Below are 21,769 nucleotides of genomic sequence, written 5' to 3'. Positions count from 1 at the left end.
ACTTACATACGGTCTGATTGATCTACACTTATCTCCATCCACACAAGGGGCATCCACCTGTATACGCATCTGCTCATCTATTTACCCATTCCTCAGTTCATCCATCCATCATCAGACATTCCTCACGCACACATCCATCCATCCATCATTCATCCATCCATCATTCATTCATTCATGCTACATCCCATCTTTCTATTTATGTACCAACTAATTTATCCATCCATCTACCCATCTGTTCTTTCACCTATCCATCTATCACTTATCCATCCATCCATATGTCTTTACTCTCGTGTCTCTATTACTCTCTTACTGTACTACAAATGTTTTCACATGATTCATATCAGAGTTTTTGAGCCTGTCTAGGTCAGAAAGCTCCTATATGAACTTCCTGTTCTGCATTCCTGTCCATTTCCTACTTGCCAAACCAAACAGTACCCCCATATTACAACAAGTCCTTTCCTGTCTGATATGTTTTAGGGTTGTAACCTACCTGTGTGTGTGTGTGTGTGTGTGTGTGTGTGTGTGTGTGTGTGTGTGTGTGTGTGTGTGTGTGTGTGTGTGTGTGTGTTTGCGTGTGTGTGTGTGTGTGTGTGTGTGTGTGTGTGTGTGTGTGTGTGTGTGTGTGTGTGTGTGTGTGTGTGTGTGTGGTGGGGGTATTGCTATGTATTTCCACATCTCAGCCTGGCTGAAATGATTACTATCTTCAGTTTTTTTCCCTCTTTAAACAGAAACTAGTGATTTAATCACTGTGTTGTATTTTACACTCTGATCCTGACACAACCAGGCAAAGCAGCAAATATGTCCTCAGGCAAGCTTGAAAATCCAGTCAACACTCTGGATTTGCTTCCAAGTCACCACACCCAGGCTACAGGATCTGCTGCCCGGGGTCATATATTCTGTAAACTTCTACTTCTATATGAACAAACCTCAGCTAAATAAGCTTATCTAGTATTTCTAAGCAGAAATGCACCTTGTCTGCTGTTATTTAGCTGAAAGTTGATGTAGAGCATGTGTCTGCACAGGTTCTTCAGTGGTCGATTGTAGAACATGTTCCAGCAGATCTACAGCAGTTATGCACTCCATGTTAGACTTGGAGAAACGTGCATGAGCAGGATGTAGTGATGTGTAAGTCATGGTGGAGAAAGTTTTATATTTCCCCGTGTAAATACATAAAACAATAATCTTCAAAGTTCGAAAATAAAGTGCTTTTTATTTGCTTTTATTATTGTAATCTATATTTTGATTTGGAATTATTTATTTATTTATTTATTTATTTATTTATTTATTTATTTATTTATTTATTTATTTATTTATTTAAATTTATTATTATTTTTTAATGAGCTATAGCATTCTTTAAAAAAAAAAAAAAATCAAAAATCCAGAAACCCTGCAAGCTACAAACTTTTCCACTTTATCAAATAGTAGTTTTAACACAGGAATTGTCCTGGATCACAAAATTTAATTTCAGTAACGATTTTATATATCAACACTACTAGCTATTTAATACTATAAACTCTAAGAGCCAGTTTTCCTTCTCTTTGTTTTTTTCTGTGTACAAATATAATTCTTATATAAATCTTATGTTTCTTTTAGTACAACCTTGTTTTCTTGTTATTTAATTAGAATTGTTTAAAAAAAAAAAAAAAAAGGTCTTTCACATCAATGTGGGAATGTTCTGTGGAAATGCTCTGGATTCTTCTCTGGTGGACGTGTCTCCACAGGTTCTCCCTGACCACATAGCACAGAACACACCCATCTGCCTCCAGTGAAGAAGGAAGGTGTTGTTCCAAAAAGAAAGAAACCCACACAATCATAAAGTGTGTGCCACCAGTTTTTTAACACACACACACACACACACACACACACACACACACACACACACACACACACACACACACACACACACACACACACACACAGAGCTATAATTATCATTTCAAAAGCAAGCATTGTTACCTGTAAACATGTTTACAGCGATGCAGCAGCGCAGTAAACATGTCATTGTCTGATTTCTTTCTTGTGTCACATTTTTCTAAAACAAACCGATCATCGCAAGTCTTGTAGAAAAACGAAATTTTATTCGATTAGTTTGAGACACAAAAAACATCCTCGTCAAAATGTTATACTTTACAAAACAATTCACATGAACTTGTGTCTCAGAGATGCAAGAATTCTGGATTCTGATTGGACCAGGAGAGGTTTATATGAATGCATGTTCTTACACAGAGCTGTTGTTATAGTAATGACTCATACAAGAATTCATGTAAACCTAATATCAAGTTGTTAAGAAGATATTTAAGTAACATTTATTGAAGGAGTCTCCATTGCCAGAATTTATTAACAGAAGGTTTTCCACCAGAGGAAAGTTTTCTCAAAAACATGACAAGCTGTGTTTTGTTTTGTTTTTTGTTAGTTTTGTTTTCAAACTTCAAGACAAAAGAAAAAAAGACTATTTATAGCTACTAAGCTATGTAAAAACACTTTAAACATTACATTACAACATTACATGCAACAGTCATGCATGTCATCATCCGGTAATAATGGATATATTTGAGGAAAAATTTAATTTTTTATTTAATCTATGTAAAAGGAGTTATGTGTTTAAAAATGACATTTATGTGTGCAGTGAAAGTGAAAAAAAAAAAAAAAAAGTTTCTTGGTATTTTAACCTAGAAAAAATTCTAATTTGTATGAAAATTGTGTTGATTTTCCAGTGATTGTCCAGTGTCCACTGTTGTACAGCACACATGTGGCAGCTGACGTTAAATGTTAGTCGGGCTGTGAGGGCTGTGAGGGCTATTTCGGACGAGGCCCTGGGTAAGGTTTTGCTGGACCTCCTGAACTCTTCGTGCCACAGTTACAGCACAGCAAGCTGCCGCCAATCACAGTGAGAGAGCACGATCCCCATCCAATATATAGAGCTTTACCAAATTCGTACCTGCAAACAGCAAGCACGTCAACATCTGTACAGTTCTGCTACGGTTCTTTATTTTCATATCAAATGTCACTGAAAGTGCTTTTGTTTAAGACATGACCGAAAATTCTGAATTAGATTCTGAATGCTAAACATCTGAAATGTAGTGCTCTTTTGTCATAACTCATAAGAGCCAATCATGTTCCATATGCAAATGAAGGCAAGAGATGAGCAGAATTTTATACAGTTGGAAAGTGTTTTAAACTTCTTTTTTTTTTTTTAATTTGCTAAATGAATCTCAATTTAAGCTTGGGAGTGAATGTGATTTTTAAATAATTTTATATTTAAAAAAATATTAAAAGAAATAGAATAAATTCACTTTCAGGTCTTTATCATGCACTGTTTCCTGTTTTTTTGTTTTTTTTTTTTCAGTTTGCAATTTTTATTAGATTTGGCTATTTTAAAGTTTTATTTATTTAATTCCAAAAACAAGCTTAATTTTGATTGACTGACATTGTAAAATCGAGGGGAAAATAGAAATAAAATAAAAAATAAAAATTCACCCAGAATTGAATTAGGGTTATAGAAAGAATCAAGTAAAAAAAAAATTAATCCCAACTTTCTATAATATTAAACTGCAAATTTCAGATATGAAGAACAACAGTGTGTCTTAAAAATATCTTTAATGAAGAAAATAAAATGCAAGTGAATGTCTGCTCACCTTGCGTTAGTCGGAGTGAAGGGGTTGAAGAACTGCCGTCTGATGTTATCTCCATACCAGATAGTAGCAATGAAAGCACACACACCTGAAAAATCAACCAACCAACCAACCAACCAACCAACCAACCAACCAACCAACCAAACAAACAAACAAACAAACTGATGAATTCATAAATGAGATTCCTGTAAAAACTTTACTCAAAAGAGGGTAAGTCAATTATTTAGAAAAAAAATAACCATTTTTTCAAAATTACATTTCAAAAATTGTAATAAAAAATTTCAAATGACAAAAAAATGAGTTCAATTAATGATTTTAAATTACATTTTTAAAAATAATTACAAAAATTGTAATTACAAAATTTTAAATGACAAAAAAATAAGTTCAAGCATGATTTTAACTTCCTTTTTATTAATTTAATAAAATTGTAAATAAAAATGTTAAATGACAAAAAATTGCTTATTTTAATTTTCTTTAAATTTTGTTTATAAAATTGTAATTAAAACATTTTAAATGACAAAACAAACAAACAAACAAACAAACAAACAAACAAACAAACAAATAAACAAATAAATAAATAAATAAATAAATAAATAAATAAATAAGAGTTTAACCATGATTGTAGTTCTGGATGCTAGCTGTGAAAATCCTTCATCCCTAATAACGATATTCCAGATATCACACTGTATTCCTTCGTCTGTTCTCATTGCTGCTCGTCATTTTGACGTTCAAAAACAGACAAAAGTAAAACAATTTCCTTTGTCTACTTTTATGTGTTCTTTATCCTTCTCTCTGGTCTTGAAAGCAATCACAGTCATGTACTGTAAACCAACATGTTCAGGAATTTGGGACAAGTCTAAATTGTTGTCATTTTTTTAGATCCTTATTACAGATTTTCTTTTCTAGTATTTAAATGAGCAGTTTATTTGAGTGTGTGGCTCCTGACGTCCTGTTTTTGCTGTTTTAGAGGAACCTGATGTGGTCTTCTCTTGCTGTAATGTTTGAATCCTATATATCCTGAAAAACTCAAACCAGAACATGTGGAACCAACATCCATGCTATGTATGAATAAAGTCACAGATAGCAGATATTTTTTGTTCTGATGTTTGAAGTAAACATTACCTGAAGCTCTTGACCTGAATATGTGTAATTCTATGTTTTGTGTTGCTGCTGCACGTGATTGTATAACTTCATGAATTGTGTGTTCTTTAAAAAGTGGACAACGAGCGATGTGTGTAAATCTAGATATTAGAAAACAGGTGACACCTGATTACCATGACAACCCGACAAGGGGTTACTGAAGGAAGGGGGCACGATCGGTTCTTGTGGTCCTTTTACAAAATATATCGCAGTTACACCTGATAATGTAACTGCGATATATTATCAGGTGTAACTGCGATATATTTTGTAAAAGGACCACAAAATATATGGCAGTTACACCTGATAATATATCGCAGTTACATTATCATGTGTAATGTAACTAACTGAAACTGACGTTTTCCTGTTTTATCTCTTTCTGAGAAGAATCTAATCCAAATCTCCACACCTGCCACGACAAACACGACTCCTCCAGCCATGGCCACTTTGCTTTTGACCTCCATGTTGTCCTCCATGCACTTGGTGCACTTCATACCCACTGCGGCCACCAGGACAGCGATGCCACACAGCAGGATCCCTGACACCATGAACCCTCGAGCCGCCTGGACCTCCACTGCAGTGGCAGACACACAAACACATCCATATCAGTGACTTTCACAATGCTAACACATGGAGCAAAATCTTAAAAAAGAGCGTAATATGAAGTTGAATCGGGTTTACAATTTTTTTTTAATTAATGAATTCCTTTCTGTATCATAATGAAAAAGTGAAAGGAAATGAAATGAAAGAATTAGCATTAAAATTTTGTCTTTTTTCATTTTTCTCATTATTTCATCATTTACTTAAATATAAATATTAATAATAATTGTGTTTGTAACTAAGTCTAAGATCTAAATAAATACTATACACTTTGTAGAAATGTTGGAAATTATGAATGAAAATTTTTCATTCAATGCTTGACACTTGTAACACTTTAAAAAACTAAATGTTTTTTTTAGGTAAAAGAATTAAGTTCTAGAGCCACAAAATGATCTACACTAACTGCGCATGCTAAATCGTTAACTTCAGTCAAGGTGCAGTATCTTCAGCTAGCTAGGCTACATAAATTTTAGCAGACATTTACACCCAACAAACTAAGCTACAAAAACCTGTTCTTATTTTGCAATAAACTAAATTTAGTACTGCACACAAGACAGAAACTAAACTAAAATCATATTATCTAGACTGCTAGCTGTTTAATCTTATTAAGCTATAAAATTTACAGCTAGATATGCTAGTTAGCTAGCTATTTAGACAGGTAGATTCTACACAAAACATGTAGCTGTAGACATGTGATTAATCAGAAAGGTTAGCTAGCTAGCAAACAAGCTTTCTGTTGATGTTACAGTAGCTAGAGCACTCCAATGGCAGTTAGCTAGAAAGCTAACATAAGAGTTTTTTTTTAGAAATGTTTTTATAAAAATCTTTGCATTTTCAGATTTCAGTTCAAACACAAAGCAACAAATTTATTATTTCAGATGTTTTCTTACAATTAGTTTGAGAATAAGGATGAGGCAAACTGTATTCGAGATCCGATGAGAAACTATATTTCTCATACTATACTATACTATATTCTTCTAAAACATTTTTTTGTTCCTTAAACCCATTTTTCGTCTGTAAGTCAGTTAAAAAGAAATGAAAAAAGACTAATCATTAATTAATCCCCATCTTTAGATATTATTGCAAACAGCAGCCTGCTTAAAGAGCGCCAATTAACCAGGAAATATGGGTTTGTTTTTAGTACATAAAGTGTCTTTGTAACTTATTTGCTATTTGCAAGGTATGATTTGTTGTTATCAGAATTGTAAAAAAACAAAACAAAACAAAAAAATGCGCAATGCGCAATGCGCAATGACGTAATGCGCAATGACTTTGTATTAGAGCTGAACTCATGTTTCACACTAATGAATGAAAGAAAGAATTGATTTTTGGCTTGAGGTTTGTTGTGATAACATCATGAAATGAATCTCGGCCCAAATTCTGCAGAAACTCGTGAGTCATATTAGTCATGCATTTAAGGTTTTCGATTCACTGATCCATGTCATTGTTGGGTTTAGTGACACAGTGAAAGCAGTTCAGGAGCAGTTGTGTAAAAGTCTGGAATCCGAGGCATTTATCCAACACGCCTGAACTCGCGGGTAAAGGAGCGGGAATCTGATTAGATAGACCTGGAGGATAAGGACAAAGACAAGGAGTAGAACAGCAGGACAAGAAGGAGAACAAGAAAAAAGAGGCTGAGGAAGAGATTGTGGTTAAAGTATCTGAGGAAGAGGTCAAGAATGAGGAGGCTGAGTATGAGGTTGAGGATTAGAAGGAAGAGGTTGAGGTTGAGGAGGCAGAGGAAGAGGTTGAGGTTGAGGAGGCTGAGGTTGAGGTTGAGGAGGCTGATGAAGAGGTTGAGGTTGAGGAGGCTGAGGAAAAGAGTTGTGGTCAAGAATGAAAGTGCATATGAGGACAAGGATGAAGTGGAGTAGGTCAAGGACAAGGCTGAGGATAAAGAAGAGAAGACGAAAGTGGAAGATAAAGAGGAGTAACATGAGTGTGGTAAAGGTGTAGAGAGAGAAAAAGAAAAGTGCACTACATAAGTGTACTACATAAGCTCACTCTATATAACATAAACAATGTAAATAATATTGGCACCCCTTTGAGCCCGTCTAAAGTTTTCAAGTTGTATCACAGCGGCAGTGTCATACAACCATCAGCTTTTAAATCAGAAGTAAGTGAGGATGTAAATATGGATGTAGATTTATTATTTTTTTTAAATAAACAAGTAACTAATTACTAATTATGCAAATAGAAAGCAAACAAATAAGTAGGCAAGTAAATAAGTAAACAAATAATTAGAAAGTTAGCAAAAAAATGAGCAAGTCAAAGTCACAAGTATGTAAAAAAGAAACAAACGTTAACATAAATAAATCATATTAAACAAACAAACAAACAAATAGTAAAAATAAACAAATAAATTATTAGATAAATAAATAAGCAAAATAAATAGTAAGTTTATAAAGCAAATAACTAAATAATAAATAAATAAATAAATAAATAAATAAATAACCAAATAGACAAGTAAGTTAGTGTGTACAGTAGAAAGTTAATAGTTAGTATAGTTAGTATATAACTGGGAAAATAGATGCAAATAACTTCATTATACATAAAAGTTAAATAAATAATTAGATGAACAAAAAAGTAATAAAAAAGTAAGCCAATATTGGGATGACTGAATAAAGAAATGGCTAGAAAGCATCAGAGAAGTAAACAAACCAATTGACTAGACAATTAAATAATTCAGTATTGATAATAAAGACGTGTCTTACAGGGTAGCTGCAGGAGCGAGTCGTAGACTTTACACTGGATCTGGCCAGTGCTCTGGTACACGCAGGACTGCCACAGTCCCTCATACACGGCCTGCGCTGTGATAATATTGTCTCCTGCATATGAGGACATCTTCCACTCCGTCATGGTGGTGGAGATGATCAAACCCACAAAGCCTAAAAATGCCAGTATATAGCCCAGGAGCTGCATCCCTCCACTCGCCATGTCTGCTAGCACACACAAGTTCCTAATCAGAGGAGGAAACACTGCAGATCCTGACAGAGAGAAAGAGAGAGAGAGAGTGATAGAGAGAGAGAGAAAGAGATATGAGCTGCAGGTCAGGATAGAAGCTTTACCTGGACTAAAGTGTAGAGTCTCTTAGGAGTATCAGCTCCTCACTCACCTGAGAGCAACACACACCTGTATGTCTGTCTGACACACACTGCAAACACACACTCACAGAGACACACACACACACACACACACACACACACACACACACACACACACACAGAGAGAGAGAGAGAGAGAGAGAGAGAGAGAGAGAGAGAGAGAGAGAGAGAGAGAGAGAGAGAGAGAGACTGGCGCCCCCTGGTGAACATTTCATCTAACTATTTGATGGGAAAAGTGCTAACAAGGAAAAGGGTATCTGTAAATATACTAAAATAATTAATCAATTAAACAACAACAACAACAACAACAATAATACAATAGTAGTAATTAATAATAATAATCTGTATATAATAAATAACTTTTTTGATATGCAAGCAACAAATAAACAAATACTGTACTAATACAAATAAACATGTTTGTGATAATTAGATAATTAAATAATGAAACTAATTATGAACATACAAACAAACACTAAATAAAAAATATAACTAATACTGCTACTGTTGCTAATAATAATAATAATAATAATAATAATAATAATAATAATAATAATAATAATAATAATAATAATAATTATTATTATTATTATTATTATTATTATTATTATTATTATTATTATTATTATTATTATTATTAATAATAATAATTATTATTATTATTATTATTATTATTATTATTATTATTATTATTATTATTATTACAGCTGAAGAAGAAGAAACAGGAAAATTTTACTTGTTTGTAATAAACTGCAATGGGTTTTTATAGATAGACAGTTTGTGATTATTGATTAAAAACCTTCCCTTAGATTATTGACATAATGGTAGAAAAGTCCACAAGATGCTGTGTAATAACAGAAACTATAAAGAACATTTTATTGCTTTCATTTCTGCTTGACTTATATACTTATACCTTGTATACGTTTTTATATTATTAAAGAAAGCAGAATATATCTGACACAGCTCTAAACGCAGGTGCTGTTGAGAAGCTTTAACTAGAGTTGAACTGTTTTGTAACATCTTCCTGTAAGTCAGTGAACCAATAGCAAATATTTCTGTTTACAGAGCAGACGAGTAGGAGATAACAGTGAGATTAATGTCTAAAACAGCTGAAAATCTCAACCAGGAGTTCCAGCTTGACGGATTCTTTCTTAGAGGAAATTCAGGACCTGCAGGTACATCATGCAGATTTCTATTAGAGTGTTTGGGAAAGTCAAAAATTGTATTTTTTTTTTGTATTTTGATCATTATTTTAACTCCACAAAGTAAACAAATAAGTGTACGGTTGTTTGTACAATTCCTGTTTGAACGACGTTTCCATTTCTACGAATTAATATAACGTTTTATCCATAGTATGTTGTTTTCTTAACAATTTTATATAAAATCATAAAAAACAAATGTATAAATAAAACAAATAAATGTTACGCAGTTAGAATGTAGTTTGACTGATGAATTCTGAATGCTGAATTCTGATTGGTCAGTATTTTTCGATTCACAGCACTGACGTTTTAATTTTGCATTTTTGGAAGGAGTCTCTATTGTCAGTGCTTTGCGATGGTCAAATATAAAGCTCTTGCTTTTGTTTTGCTTATTCAGTTAACGATCAGTTAAAACAATCACAGATCACAGATTTCTATTTTACTTATTTCCTACAAAGTGTAAAAATGCAATTTTGAAACCTTATACAAGCTCTTTTTTGTTGTTGTTTTTCCAAGTAGAACATGAAGCTACACCATGCAGTTTCTCTGCTTCTCCTGCTTCACCTCTGGCAAAACACTACCTTGAGCATCTCCAGCACTTTCTGCCCTTCACAATGCCAGTGTTTCTCCACAACCACAATAATTTGTTCTGATAAGTCGATGAAAGCTTTGCCGGTGAACATCCCTACACATGCAACAGCACTGATCGTCTTAGCATCTGGTCTGAGAAAGATTACTGCTGTGGAGAATATGAAGAACCTGACCAAACTGATATTTTTGGGTAACCCAGTGCAGAATGTCTCACACAATGCTTTTGAAGGGCTAACAAGTCTACAGGAGCTGGAGATCAGTGGGAGTCCTTTCTTGGCCCTGGAAGCTGGGACCTTTAATAAGTTGGACAAGCTCTCCAAGCTTCTTCTCAACAACAACAAAATAATGCTTTTAGCACCAAACCTTTTTGACTCTCTTGAGAAGCTGGAGATGCTTCAGCTGCATGGAAACATGCTCCAATGTCTTCACAAAGATCAATTCCGCAAGCTCACCAACCTTCAAGAACTCAATCTATCCTCCAACAAGCTGTCTACAGTACCAATAAGTGAGCTGAGCAAGTTGAAGACACTGGATTTGGGTTCGAACCAGATCACCAGTCTGTCTCTGGACACCTTCGATGGACACCCTGAGCTGCAGATTATTTCCCTGCAGGGAAACCAGATCAACCAAATTGAACCTGGTACATTCACACACCTGGATAACTTGGAGGAACTGAACTTGAGAGATAACAATATAATGGTGCTGAGTTCTGGATTATTTCCTTCTTATCTGAAGAAGCTCACGCTCAAAGGGAACTCCCTGCTCCAATTATCCTCTTGTGCATTTACCGGTCTTCACAACCTCACTTATCTGGACTTGTCTCAAAACCGGCTACATTTCCTCCCAGCAGAACTTTTCCAAAACCTTTCCTCTTTAGAGCATCTGGACTTGTCTGAGAATAGTCTTCAGGAGTTAGCAAGCACTATCTTCAGAGGCCTGCTTCAAATAAATGTCATTAATCTGCAGAAGAACAACCTGACCTTCCTAGAAGCAGACCTTTTCATAGATCAGGGAAAGATGTCGCGTCTCAGCTTAGCAGGGAACCGACTGGAGAACCTTGTGTATGGCCTTTTTGAGCCGTTAGACTTTGAGTGCTTGTTTCAGCTGAGTGGTAATCCCTGGCGCTGCGATTGCAACCTGATCTACTTTCATAAATGGTTGAATTACACCAGCAACACTGTGACAGACCTGAGCCAGGTTTACTGCACTGAACCCCGGTCTCTCAGGGGGATGAGTCTGACTACCGTGAACAAGGAGCAGCTTGTTTGCTTCGAAGGAGCTATCACAGAAACTCAACGTGCTATTAACCAGGCCACCAGCAGCGTCTTGGACAGACAGTGCAGTCTCCAGGAAGCCAATGGCAACATTGTTGTTCAGTGCAAGTTCATGAAGTGCAGTGAGTTAAAGCTTGATGTGAGTTTTCACCTGGAAGACGGAAGCCTTTTGAATTATACTGTGACAGATCCTTGGCCAAGGTCATCTCAGTGCTCGAACGGAACAATAATCCTCACTGTTTAACCATGGGCTTTTATTTTAACAGGCTTCTACAAAGACACTTAATAGATTTTGTGAGGATGAAAATACTTCCTGGTATTTCATGAGTCTGTTTCATTTACTAGACCTCACCAACCCCAATTATCTTTGTCACTTTATTGACAACTCGTATGCTGTTTCCAACGTTAATCTTCCAGAAATTAAACACTGACACTGGAGAGTCCTTACCTCTTCCATCAATGTTAAAACAAGATATCTCATCTTCTTAAACATCTTGTAAGGATTGAAATACTTCCTGTTCTTTTGATGTCATGAATTGTCATATTCTCACCAGTCTTTCTTTTTTCCTTCAAAAAAATTAAACATTCTTGTTACCAAACACTAACACTGAAGACTTCTTTAAAATATGTCAAATCTCATTTTTATAAGACGTTGGACATTTTGCAAGGATGAAAACTTCCACTTCAGCATTTCATATTTTGTTTGCTAGGTCAAAGCAAACTTACTGTTACAAAGCCCTGATACTGATGGAATACGTCTCCCATCAATTCTAATTAACATTTCATCTTTAAAATATACTTTCTTTTCTTGAACTGTTTATTAGCAATTTATGTACCTGTATATAGGTATTTATTTCAGAATTGTTGCTCTAGAAGTTAGACCGCATCAGAACGAGTGCGTTAACGTAAACGTTAATATAAAGAGAAATGTATCTATGGTCATGTTGTTTGTGTTTGTTATATAGCTGGTGAAGTTCAAAGTTCAGCCAACATTTCAAACAACATTGTAAGCACGTGGCCTTTATCACCAAGCACGCGCCTAACACGACAGACTGTCGCATTTCTTAAAACCTTATTTTAAAAACTATTCTTTTTTTTTTTTTACACAAACCAAACATCACAATTTTTTTTTCTTTTTATAAATCTTTTTATTAATGAAATTTCCACCAAAACCTTAACATGTTTGGTCCACATGATTTTCATATTTATTATTCTAATCTTTTTTTTTGAGACAGCGTGGTTTGGATTAAATTACATAGATGTTAAAAATAATATAAATTCAAAGAAATTCTTAATATATTAACAACAATTTTAAACAAGTTTAATGGTTGTGATTTCCAGCCAGAAGAAAAAAACAGAATAGTGATCAAGTTGACCCACAGAGGGCGCTCTTCAGTAGAGAGACCATTCACCATAAACACAGTCTCTAGTAAAAAAAAAAATAAAACCTAATGAAACTTTTCGATCAATGAATTTCAAGAGTCAGACAATATTACAAGACTGTCCATACAGTAATATCTAAGCTTCAGACAAGTGATTAAACTGGTCTATCTATCTATCTATCTATCTATCTATCTATCTATCTATCTATCTATCTATCTATCTATCTATCTATCTATCTATCTATCCTAAATTTGACTGTCCAATTAAAATAAAAAATCCAATTAAAGTAAAAAAAAAAATATATATATATATATATATAAAAGCATAAAATAAAACAATCTGTACAGAAGTAAAAAGGGCAAAAATAAGCGTACAAATTATTCTATACAACAAACAACCATAAAAAACTGCATATAGACTCAGATTTTGGTTCGCCCGCCATCTGAGATGCTTCAGCTTTAAAGTATGATGTCATTTCTGGTAAAAACTCTAACATGGTCAGCACCAATGCTCCCTAGTTTCCGTGTTGCATTGTGGGATAATTTTAGGGATCAAACATTCCAGTGCACAGAAAGGATTTTGCCTGATCAGTAGTGAACTGAGTGGTGAACAAGTGAGCAGATTTGCTGTGATTATGGAAGCAGATCTGACAGTTACATCTACAATAAGGATGCATCTTTGGCAGTGGTGACTCAAGTGGGCCAGGCTCTAGGTTGTTGATTGGAGGATCGGGGTTCCAACTCCCTTAACCTTCTCTGCTCCAGTGGTGCTGTGTCATGGCTGACCCTGTGCTCTGACAAAAATAAAGGCTTCTATGCTATACTCTAAATGAAACCATGTGTTGATCAGTGTATGTGTTGTACACTGAAGAAAATCATGTGGTTTGGGTGACTGTAAAATCATGATTGTCATGATTTAATTTGTTCACTTTAGAGAAATTACATTTACAGCACATGGGAGACATCCTCATCCAGGCTGACTTACATTTGATAGTTAAGTGTCTTGATTAGGGGCCCAGCAGTGGCAACTTGGTGGACCTGGGATTTGAACTCACAACTTTTTCATTACTAATCCAACACCTTAACCCAGGGGTGTCAAACTCTGGCCCACGGGCCAAAATTGGCCCCACTGTGTAATTATATTTGGTCCGCGAGTTCATATCAGATGTGCATTACAGCTGGCTCGCCGGATGCTCTGCTAATACTACAAATCCCAGAATGCTTTGCCACTGTATTGATGCGTAGTCACAAACAGCAAGCGCCCCTCATTCTCTGTTGACAGTCGTTAACAACCATGCTACAGTCACAAAAATGGCCAAACGAAAGATGGACAATAGGAGCTTTCAAGACAGGAGGGAGGCAGATTATCTGTTCACGAATATAAAGGACAGACCTGTTTGTCTTGTGTGCTAACGGAGCTAACATGTCTGTAACGAAACATAAGAAGACACTATAACACGACACATTATGAGAAGTATAAGGACCTGGGCATAAAGCAGAAGCTCCAGAAGGCGGAGGAGATGAAAAAAGTCTGGTTTCCCGACAGACTATGTTCATGAAAGCAAAATAAAAAGTGAAGCTGCTGTAAAGGCTGTAAAGCTTTATTGTGGCAGCAGAGATTGCAAAATCTGCCCTTTAATGCGGGAGAGTTTGTCAAAAAGTGTTTTGTCAAAGTTTGCGACATGAACATCACTGATGTGTCTTTTATTTCAAATTGAATTTCTTATGTGTTTGTAATAACAAGCTCTGGTTGTTCCAAATCCGGTGTTTAAGCAAAACTAAAGTTTGTTTCCATATGAAAAAGGTTGAACATTACAGATCAGTTGCAGTTCATTTTTCAAGAAATATTCAGTTTGGCCCGTGACTTTGTCTCAGTTTTATATTTTGGCCCACTGCCTTAACCACTAAGCTACCACCTCCACCCAGTTAGTGCGCTCTTTCACTGGATACTTATTTAATATCAAGGTCCAGGTTTAAAGACCACGACAACACAGACATGCTGTTCCAGTGGAGTTCATGATTAAAATTCTCTGAGCTTGACAACAACTTCCTGGTCAGTCAATCATTAAACCAGACACTCCTTCAGCTATTAAACAACGTCTTCTAGAGAGCATGAGAGCTTTTACGCTTACGTAACTTTGCATTCCTCCATCAGGAACAAGAACGTAACAGGACAGTGTGCAGTGCAGCGACCTTCAGAGGTTCAAACAAACAATCATCTGACCACGAGGAAAAGAAACTTTGACATTCATTTTAGACACAGTATAGAAGAATTTAACTGTCAAATTGCTTCTGGTGTTCCACCGATTAAAACAACATTTATGCATTTTGCATAGAATGACATGGAGTTTCAAACTCGCTGATTTTAACTGATCTCCTGGAAGCTCCGCCCCTCAAAAAAATTTTCACATCAGTAACAGCCCGTTTCCGTTTTCATGCTCGAACTACGCACCGACAGGGTGTCCTGACATGTCCTGAGTCCGTTTAAGAAAAAAAATATAATCTACAAGCAACTTATCTAACATTAGACGAGTGCATGATGAACATTATGTTTCATTTTTTTCAGCATTATGGAAAAAAAAATCATTGAAAATGTTGTGTATGTCATGCCACATCTTTCTTTCTTTCTTCCTTTCTTTCTTTCTTTCTTTCTTTCTTTCTTTCTTTCTTTCTTTCTTTCTTTCTTTTATTAAACCCATTAAATACTAATTTAAAAAAAATATTCAGTGTCGTTTCTGGTGCAAAGGCATGTGCCTTCCTGCTCAACCTAATCCCCCTTCCCCCAAACACACGACCTCAACCCAAGGAACCACGGAGTGGAGGGAGGGAAAGACGGAAGAGAGAGAGAGAGAGAGAGATGGGGAGGGAGAGAGAGAGAGACAGCGAGTGAGGGAGGGCGGGATCAGAAGGGGAGGACTCATTCTAGGGCTCGTGGTGGTGTCTCTCTCTCTCTCTCTCTCTCTCTCTCTCTCTCTCTCTCTCTCTCTCTCTCTCTCTCAGAGTCTGGATTTGAGTCAGAGTAGAGATCTGGTTTTAAAAGTGAACCTGAGCGTACAAGAAACTCTCCTGCATTTAGCTTTAAAGCAAAAACAAACGTTCATTCATCCTGGACTTAAGTTTCATCAGTGGCGTCTATCTCTAGCTGAATTACCATGGCGAAGAACTCTCTCCCTGGAGCTGTGAGGAGATACGTTTGATCTTTTGCTGCTAGAACGAATACTTAAGAAGAAGAGGAAAAGGAAAAGGGCGAATAATAATAGTTAGAAGCACACAAAGAACGAAGAACTTCTTCTTCTGGAACTTCTTTAACTCAAAGGTAAGTTTATTAGCTAGCAGCACCACTGCTTGCTCCTCACTTCAAACCCATCTTCCTCTCCTCTTTTCCACTCGTTCACGTTTGTGTCACGGATGAATGAATCTTTACAGCGTGTTTTGTTCTGGTGGATTATTATTATTATTATTACGCTCCGTGTCTGAGACTGAGAGTCCAGAATAAAAGATTTCTTTCCAAAAAAGAGACCGAGTTTGATCTCATTGAGCTGGGAGAGTGAACGAAAGTGATGGCTTCTCATTACGTTCCTCTGTTTTTTTTAGTTTTTTCTACCTTCTGAGCTTGTAATTGGAAGCATATGTTGATGCACAGCGAGCAAGGAAATCCTACATGTTGTTCGGCTAGCCTTTGTGCGACGAGGCAGAGTGACCGTGAAAGTGCCTTGTTTTTCCTCTAATCATTGACACAGCAGCTGGGAAGATTAGGAATGATGATAAGGAATGCATGAGGAATATTAATCGTACTGGAAAGCCACCTCAAACCTGCAAGCTTGAGAGAGTCAAACAATCGACTCGCCTCGTCTCAACTCGACAGGATGTTCACCAGGCAAATGTTATGAAAATGGACAAAGGTTGTGGTTTGAGGCAAAAGTTAACTTTTTTCTTTTTTTCGGGTGAAAACATACACCGCTTTATCCTCACCACTTCCCACCAGCGTGTCACTCATGTCTGTTCTCCGCTCAACAAGGACGTAAAACAAATCAATCATATTCCTCATCACAGGCCTACCATTAGCGGATCTTCATCATCACACAGAACACACAGTCATACACTTCAGACAAGCTTTGGTCTGATGGATCTTAAAAGAAAGCTTAGGTCTCAAAGCTATTAATAAGCTATAAATTGGACTGCCAAAGTTACAATGTATATACACCTAAAGTGTTCGAATTGTTCTGGAGGAAGATTTGGTATTTGTGTATAAAATTCAGCTGTCAGATCATAGGAGATGCTCCGGGCTGCTCCGTATTTGCATAAAATTAAACTTTTTTGTTCAACAGGGTTTTACATGTTTACAAATTAGGATTTCTATCTGCAATATTAAACCCGGATCCAACTCAGTATTACTATTTTAAAACTGTAAGGCTGGAACTTGGGGCATCTTCACAGCTTAAATTTGCTCATTTATATGCTATCATTCAAAATGATACATAATTACATAATGGTCTTGCTTTCTAAAACTGAAATTAAATCGATCACTGTATGTTCATCTTTTAGCTAACGTTAGAGATCTATGTAGATGACATCAGTTAGACAGTTATTGTGGATGGAAAGAAAGAAAGAAAGAAAGAAAGAAAGAAAGAAAGAAAGAAAGAAAGAAAGAAAGAAAGAAAGAAAATAAACAAATATACAAACAGTTTTTTGTACAGTTTTTGTTTAGCTGGTTCAAATCAATTCACGAGAAAATAATCGACCATGTTAAATGTTTTTTCACTGTAATTTACAACGGGGTTAAAAATATATTCTGTCTTTGACTAGTGGATCTAATGTCTAATTTGGAAAAGCAAGGAAAACACTCCTTAATCTTAAAATCCCGACATAGCGTAGTCTCCAGCACAAGTTTCTCTGAGTGACATCAAATCAATCATCAAATCAATCAGAGCATCAACAGTAATCACAGCAGCATGTTTTACCTTTTAATTCAATTCTACTGTATCTAGCATTAGCTTCAGATGAATCACCATACACACATATTCGCTTGTTGAACCTTAAAAACTGACTCTACAGTTAACTGTGAACTGTATACGAGGAAAGTATAAATACTCTTCACAATTCGCTGGCTAGCCCGCTGCTAAAAACAAACATAAACAAACAAAGAGGCATCCATTTAATTCTGTTTTATTTCCCCTGCTTGTACCTTGAAAACATTTTTATTCCAAGCTCTGACTTGCTTAGATAAGTTGAATGCAGGATTAGCTGTGATACATGGTAAATTTAGGGAGTGTGTCCTTCTTTGTAATTACATGGCATGACTGTAACTGATATGCTGCATGATTATACAGTCTGGGCTAGAAAGAAATCAACATCGGGTCCTGCTTTATTATATCATTCTGCTGTGTAGTTTTACTTATGACCAGTGGTGGTGCTGTTATTCCTGCTTCTAGAAAAGTTCCATATAATCCACTGTCCAGAAAATACAGCAAAGCCCAAAACTGAGCCTTATATTTCAGTGTGAAATTGAGGGAAGGCAAAATCCGACTAACATTAGTTGCTGTCCTTGGTTCCAATCCTGTTTCTTGTTCACAAAATGTACATCTGTTAGCGTATTTACGCCCAGGTTGAAAGATCTGACAGGAAAACACCATGACTATTAGTGACATTGAAGCTGCCTGCCACTTTCTCAGCCTTAGTAGCGCGACCTTTCTACACAGTGCGGACGAACAGCTAACACGTGTGAATCATTACAGGCACCATTGGGGACTACTGGACCACAAAGTGGCAGTCCCTAGCTTAGAGTTTCTAAAATTTAGAAAGCAGATTGTCAGATACATAAAAACAACACTAGAGGAAATAAAACATAAATCCTGAAAGCTATAGATACTTTAAGAGGAAAGAAAACGTCATCATTTTAAACCACATTCCTTTGGTTCTTGGGTTTCAGAGGCTGTAATTTTGAACTGGTTTAGAAGTTACACAGCCCACAGGATCCTCTGGCCAGTTAGCCTACTCTCTATATTGTTTCCGGCAGATTTTTTGTAGAATGTCCAGTGTAGGAGGCGAGACAAATACAGGTTAAAGTTCCAGAAGTGCTACAAACATGGCTAAAATAGCTTCTCACTCCTCCCTGGACTCTTTCTACTAGATTCCATGCTTTTGTCGAGTGTTGAGAATCAGTGTTTGGAAGCAACAATCAGTGTACAATTTAAAGGTCAGAATGAAACTTGATTGGATCTAGGAACCAAGACTTGATCTTGATTTGTCCATCTGTGGGAATAAAGTGTTATGAAAACTCTCAAAACTAAAGGAACTAAACTGTTTGCACTGCATTTTTAATTGTGCTAACTCTTACTAAAGCTAACTATAGCTAAACTATATGTACTTTCTTAAGTTAAAGATGCCTTCTAAAGGTACAAATGATGTACATTTCATGGTACCACGCAAGTGACAAGCCAAGGTAATTCTTGGGAGAAAGTGAGGGCAGGACTGCCCTTGCTAACAACAAACCTCCCCCTCATCCCCCCCTCTGCACCCCTCAATTATTTCATGTTGAGTATACGCTGAAATAATTGTCACATACACTATATGATTATTTTACCTTACCTTGGCACAATGTGCAAGCAATGTGTGACTGTTTTGGGTCAAACATGACATACTGCTTATGGTTGTGTAATTCTGTTTTGTTGGGGGTTTGATTTCTGCCTTAACCCTGTGCATGAAGTTTGCATTTTTCTCTCCGTGCTTTGGGAGGTCGAGGGGGCATTTCATTCAGGTACTCTGGGTTCCTCCCCAGTCCAAAGACATGTTTTGTAGGTTGATTGGCATTTCTAAATTGTCCGTAGTCCATCAGTATTTGTGTGATTGTGCCCCTCGATGGGTAGTCCCCCGCCTTGTGCCCTGAGTTCTACCATGGGTAGGCTCTGAGTTCCCAGCAACCCTAGGTAGAATAAGCACTACAGAAAATGGATGGAGAATATTAGATAGCTAGTAGTTCTTTAAAAAGGAAGGTCAGAAGTGTAACAACAACAAAAAAAAATGTACATTAATAAACTTGTGAAAGGTTCCGAACATGGCCTCACATCTTATCTGCGATAGCCAATTTGCAGGCAGTGAGTACAATGGTCCAGGGTGTATCCTGCCTTTATGCCCGATGACACCTGAGATAGGCACAGGCTCCCCGTGACCCAAGGTAGTTTGGATAAGTGGTAGAAAATGAGAGATTGAGTGAGAGAGTACAATGGTTAAATATTTGGAATAGAAAAAAATGTTTTAATGCAACTGACCACTCTAACAGAAAGACCAGTTCCAGCTGTTATTTATTTCTGAGAGTGTTGAAGCCAATACTTCATTGTTTATTTTTGAAGAGGAACCTGTTCAGACCTCTTCAGTAAACACTTTTTTATTTTTTTAGATTGATTGACATGCTTTTAGTGATCCTCAAGATGTTCTCTGGACGTTTTCTCAGTTTCTGACCCATCATCGCCACACAAGGCTTTTCCTTCACCTTTCTGAGCCAGGTCACATTCCTGACTAATGGCCTTCTCTTTTCCATTACCGATCCTGACTTCCTGCTGCATTTTATGGTGTTCCTGCTGTTGCCTGAGGTTCGCCATGGCCCGAGTGTCATCAATCACACTATGTTGTTTGACTCAATGCTGACACAGAGTGATCCCCAATGATTGGAAGTCCTCCATGCTTCCAGAGAAGATAACCCCATTTAGTAGCCACTGTCTCTGGGATTTTTTTTTCCCTGATTCCTTTTATCTTGCTGATGAGCATCATTTTGAAGGGGGAAACAATTACATTAATTACAGCTTGTCTGAAAGCGTCCTAGCATGCTTGGCTCCTTCAGAGATCTACTGTATGTGAACTAGGTGTCAGGTTTTGTGTTTCAAAACTCTTGGCTTTTGATAAATCTGTGGATAGTTCTCTTTCTTCTAATGTAAGGCAGCTCACTGAGTCTCAAAAGACATAAATATCATATTTAATGTGACCACATAGCCAAGACCCCGAAAAGAATCTTTGGCTCATTGTATTTCTCATCACAGGCCAATTGAAATCTCAGAAAACTTCAGCGTAAATCATGAGTTCATGAAACTCAGGATCCATGAATATGAATTGGGGCAGATTCAGAAAGAGAGAAAGAGAGAAAGCAAACCACAGGAAATGCTGAATACCACTTAATAATAATAATTATCCCAATGAGACACAGTCTGCTTTCGAAAGTGGCTTGGTCTGTTATTTAGCCAAGGCTAAACACTTTATCTCTCGATGATGTCGTCGTCAGCAGCTTATCACTATGGTTAGTGGTGTTGACAAGAGCGACGGGGTCAGGAGGTCTTTCTACCACATCACAGATGTACTCTGATGTTTATAACTTAGAACACAATGCTAGTTCTTTATTTGCAAGTATCAGTTGCCAGTGTGACACCACAGCGCTGTTGAATTCTTCACTCTGATTGGTCAGAAAGTGTTGAGTAATTCTCTACAACTGCAACAAAAACATGACCACAGCAAACTCCTTTCTTATCTATTCTTTCCTCAGCACTTAGCTTCTACGTATTGGCCTGTTGGTAATGATTTGTTTTTAGCTTAACAAAAAGAGCTTTCAGGATTAGTAGATGTGAAAATGTAGCTATAAGCAAAGCTGGATACTGAGGCAAACATCTTTTTAGAAATGTTTACATCTTACTGTATTAAAACAATACATGTTTTGGCGAACGAACACTAGGTCCTGCTTGAAACCAGGGTCTGAGAAACGTACCTGATGAGAAACTCAATACAATGTAAAGCTAGCAAGTAGAGGATTAATGTTCTAGATCAAGGGGCCATCGGTAGACGTCAGTCATAGTTAGCGCAGAGACTCAC

At 36.5% G+C, this 21,769-nt stretch overlaps 3 protein-coding genes across 7 annotated transcripts in view; 2 read left to right on the top strand and 1 right to left on the bottom strand.

The window, feature by feature from the left end:
- Positions 1–2,058: 2,058 nt before the first annotated feature.
- Positions 2,059–8,558, bottom strand: cldn1 (claudin 1). 3 transcript variants are annotated; one of them, XM_027176969.2, is made up of 5 exons: positions 8,438–8,558; positions 8,084–8,308; positions 5,128–5,343; positions 3,636–3,720; positions 2,059–2,938 (listed from the first exon to the last, which is right to left on the bottom strand). In XM_027176969.2, exons 2-5 carry the CDS (start codon positions 8,304–8,306, stop codon positions 2,797–2,799), a joined length of 666 nt encoding a protein of 221 aa, XP_027032770.1. In that variant the 5' UTR covers positions 8,307–8,308; positions 8,438–8,558; the 3' UTR covers positions 2,059–2,796. The 3 variants fall into 3 exon arrangements, with proteins under 3 accessions (XP_027032770.1, XP_027032769.1, XP_027032771.1); XM_027176968.2 differs by having other exon boundaries at positions 8,084–8,356; positions 8,485–8,539; XM_027176970.2 differs by lacking the exon at positions 8,438–8,558 and having other exon boundaries at positions 5,179–5,343; positions 8,084–8,431.
- A 930-nt stretch (positions 8,559–9,488) lies between these two features.
- zgc:153913 (carboxypeptidase N subunit 2) lies at positions 9,489–12,139 on the top strand. Of its 2 annotated transcripts, none has more exons than XM_027176966.2 (2): positions 9,489–9,645; positions 10,189–12,139. In XM_027176966.2, the coding sequence occupies exon 2, from the start codon at positions 10,192–10,194 to the stop codon at positions 11,776–11,778; it is 1,587 nt and encodes a 528-aa protein (XP_027032767.1). In that variant the 5' UTR covers positions 9,489–9,645; positions 10,189–10,191; the 3' UTR covers positions 11,779–12,139. The 2 variants fall into 2 exon arrangements, with proteins under 2 accessions (XP_027032767.1, XP_047656569.1); XM_047800613.1 differs by having other exon boundaries at positions 9,526–9,645; positions 10,186–12,139.
- Positions 12,140–15,877: 3,738 nt separating this feature from the next.
- Positions 15,878–21,769, top strand: part of LOC113662303 (tensin-3) — a 54,072-nt gene continuing 48,180 nt past the window's right edge. Inside the window, exon 1 of one of the 2 annotated variants that reach the window (XM_027177038.2) lies at positions 15,878–16,232. The gene's annotated coding sequence lies outside the window, so the exon portion shown is untranslated. The remainder of the gene's footprint in view (positions 16,233–21,769) is intronic. The other variant, XM_027177040.2, reaches the window with a different exon arrangement.

Source organism: Tachysurus fulvidraco, chromosome 1 (assembly GCF_022655615.1).
Source record: "Tachysurus fulvidraco isolate hzauxx_2018 chromosome 1, HZAU_PFXX_2.0, whole genome shotgun sequence".
Lineage (NCBI taxonomy): Eukaryota > Metazoa > Chordata > Actinopteri > Siluriformes > Bagridae > Tachysurus > Tachysurus fulvidraco.
This window is presented reverse-complemented; position numbering and strand designations above follow the sequence as displayed.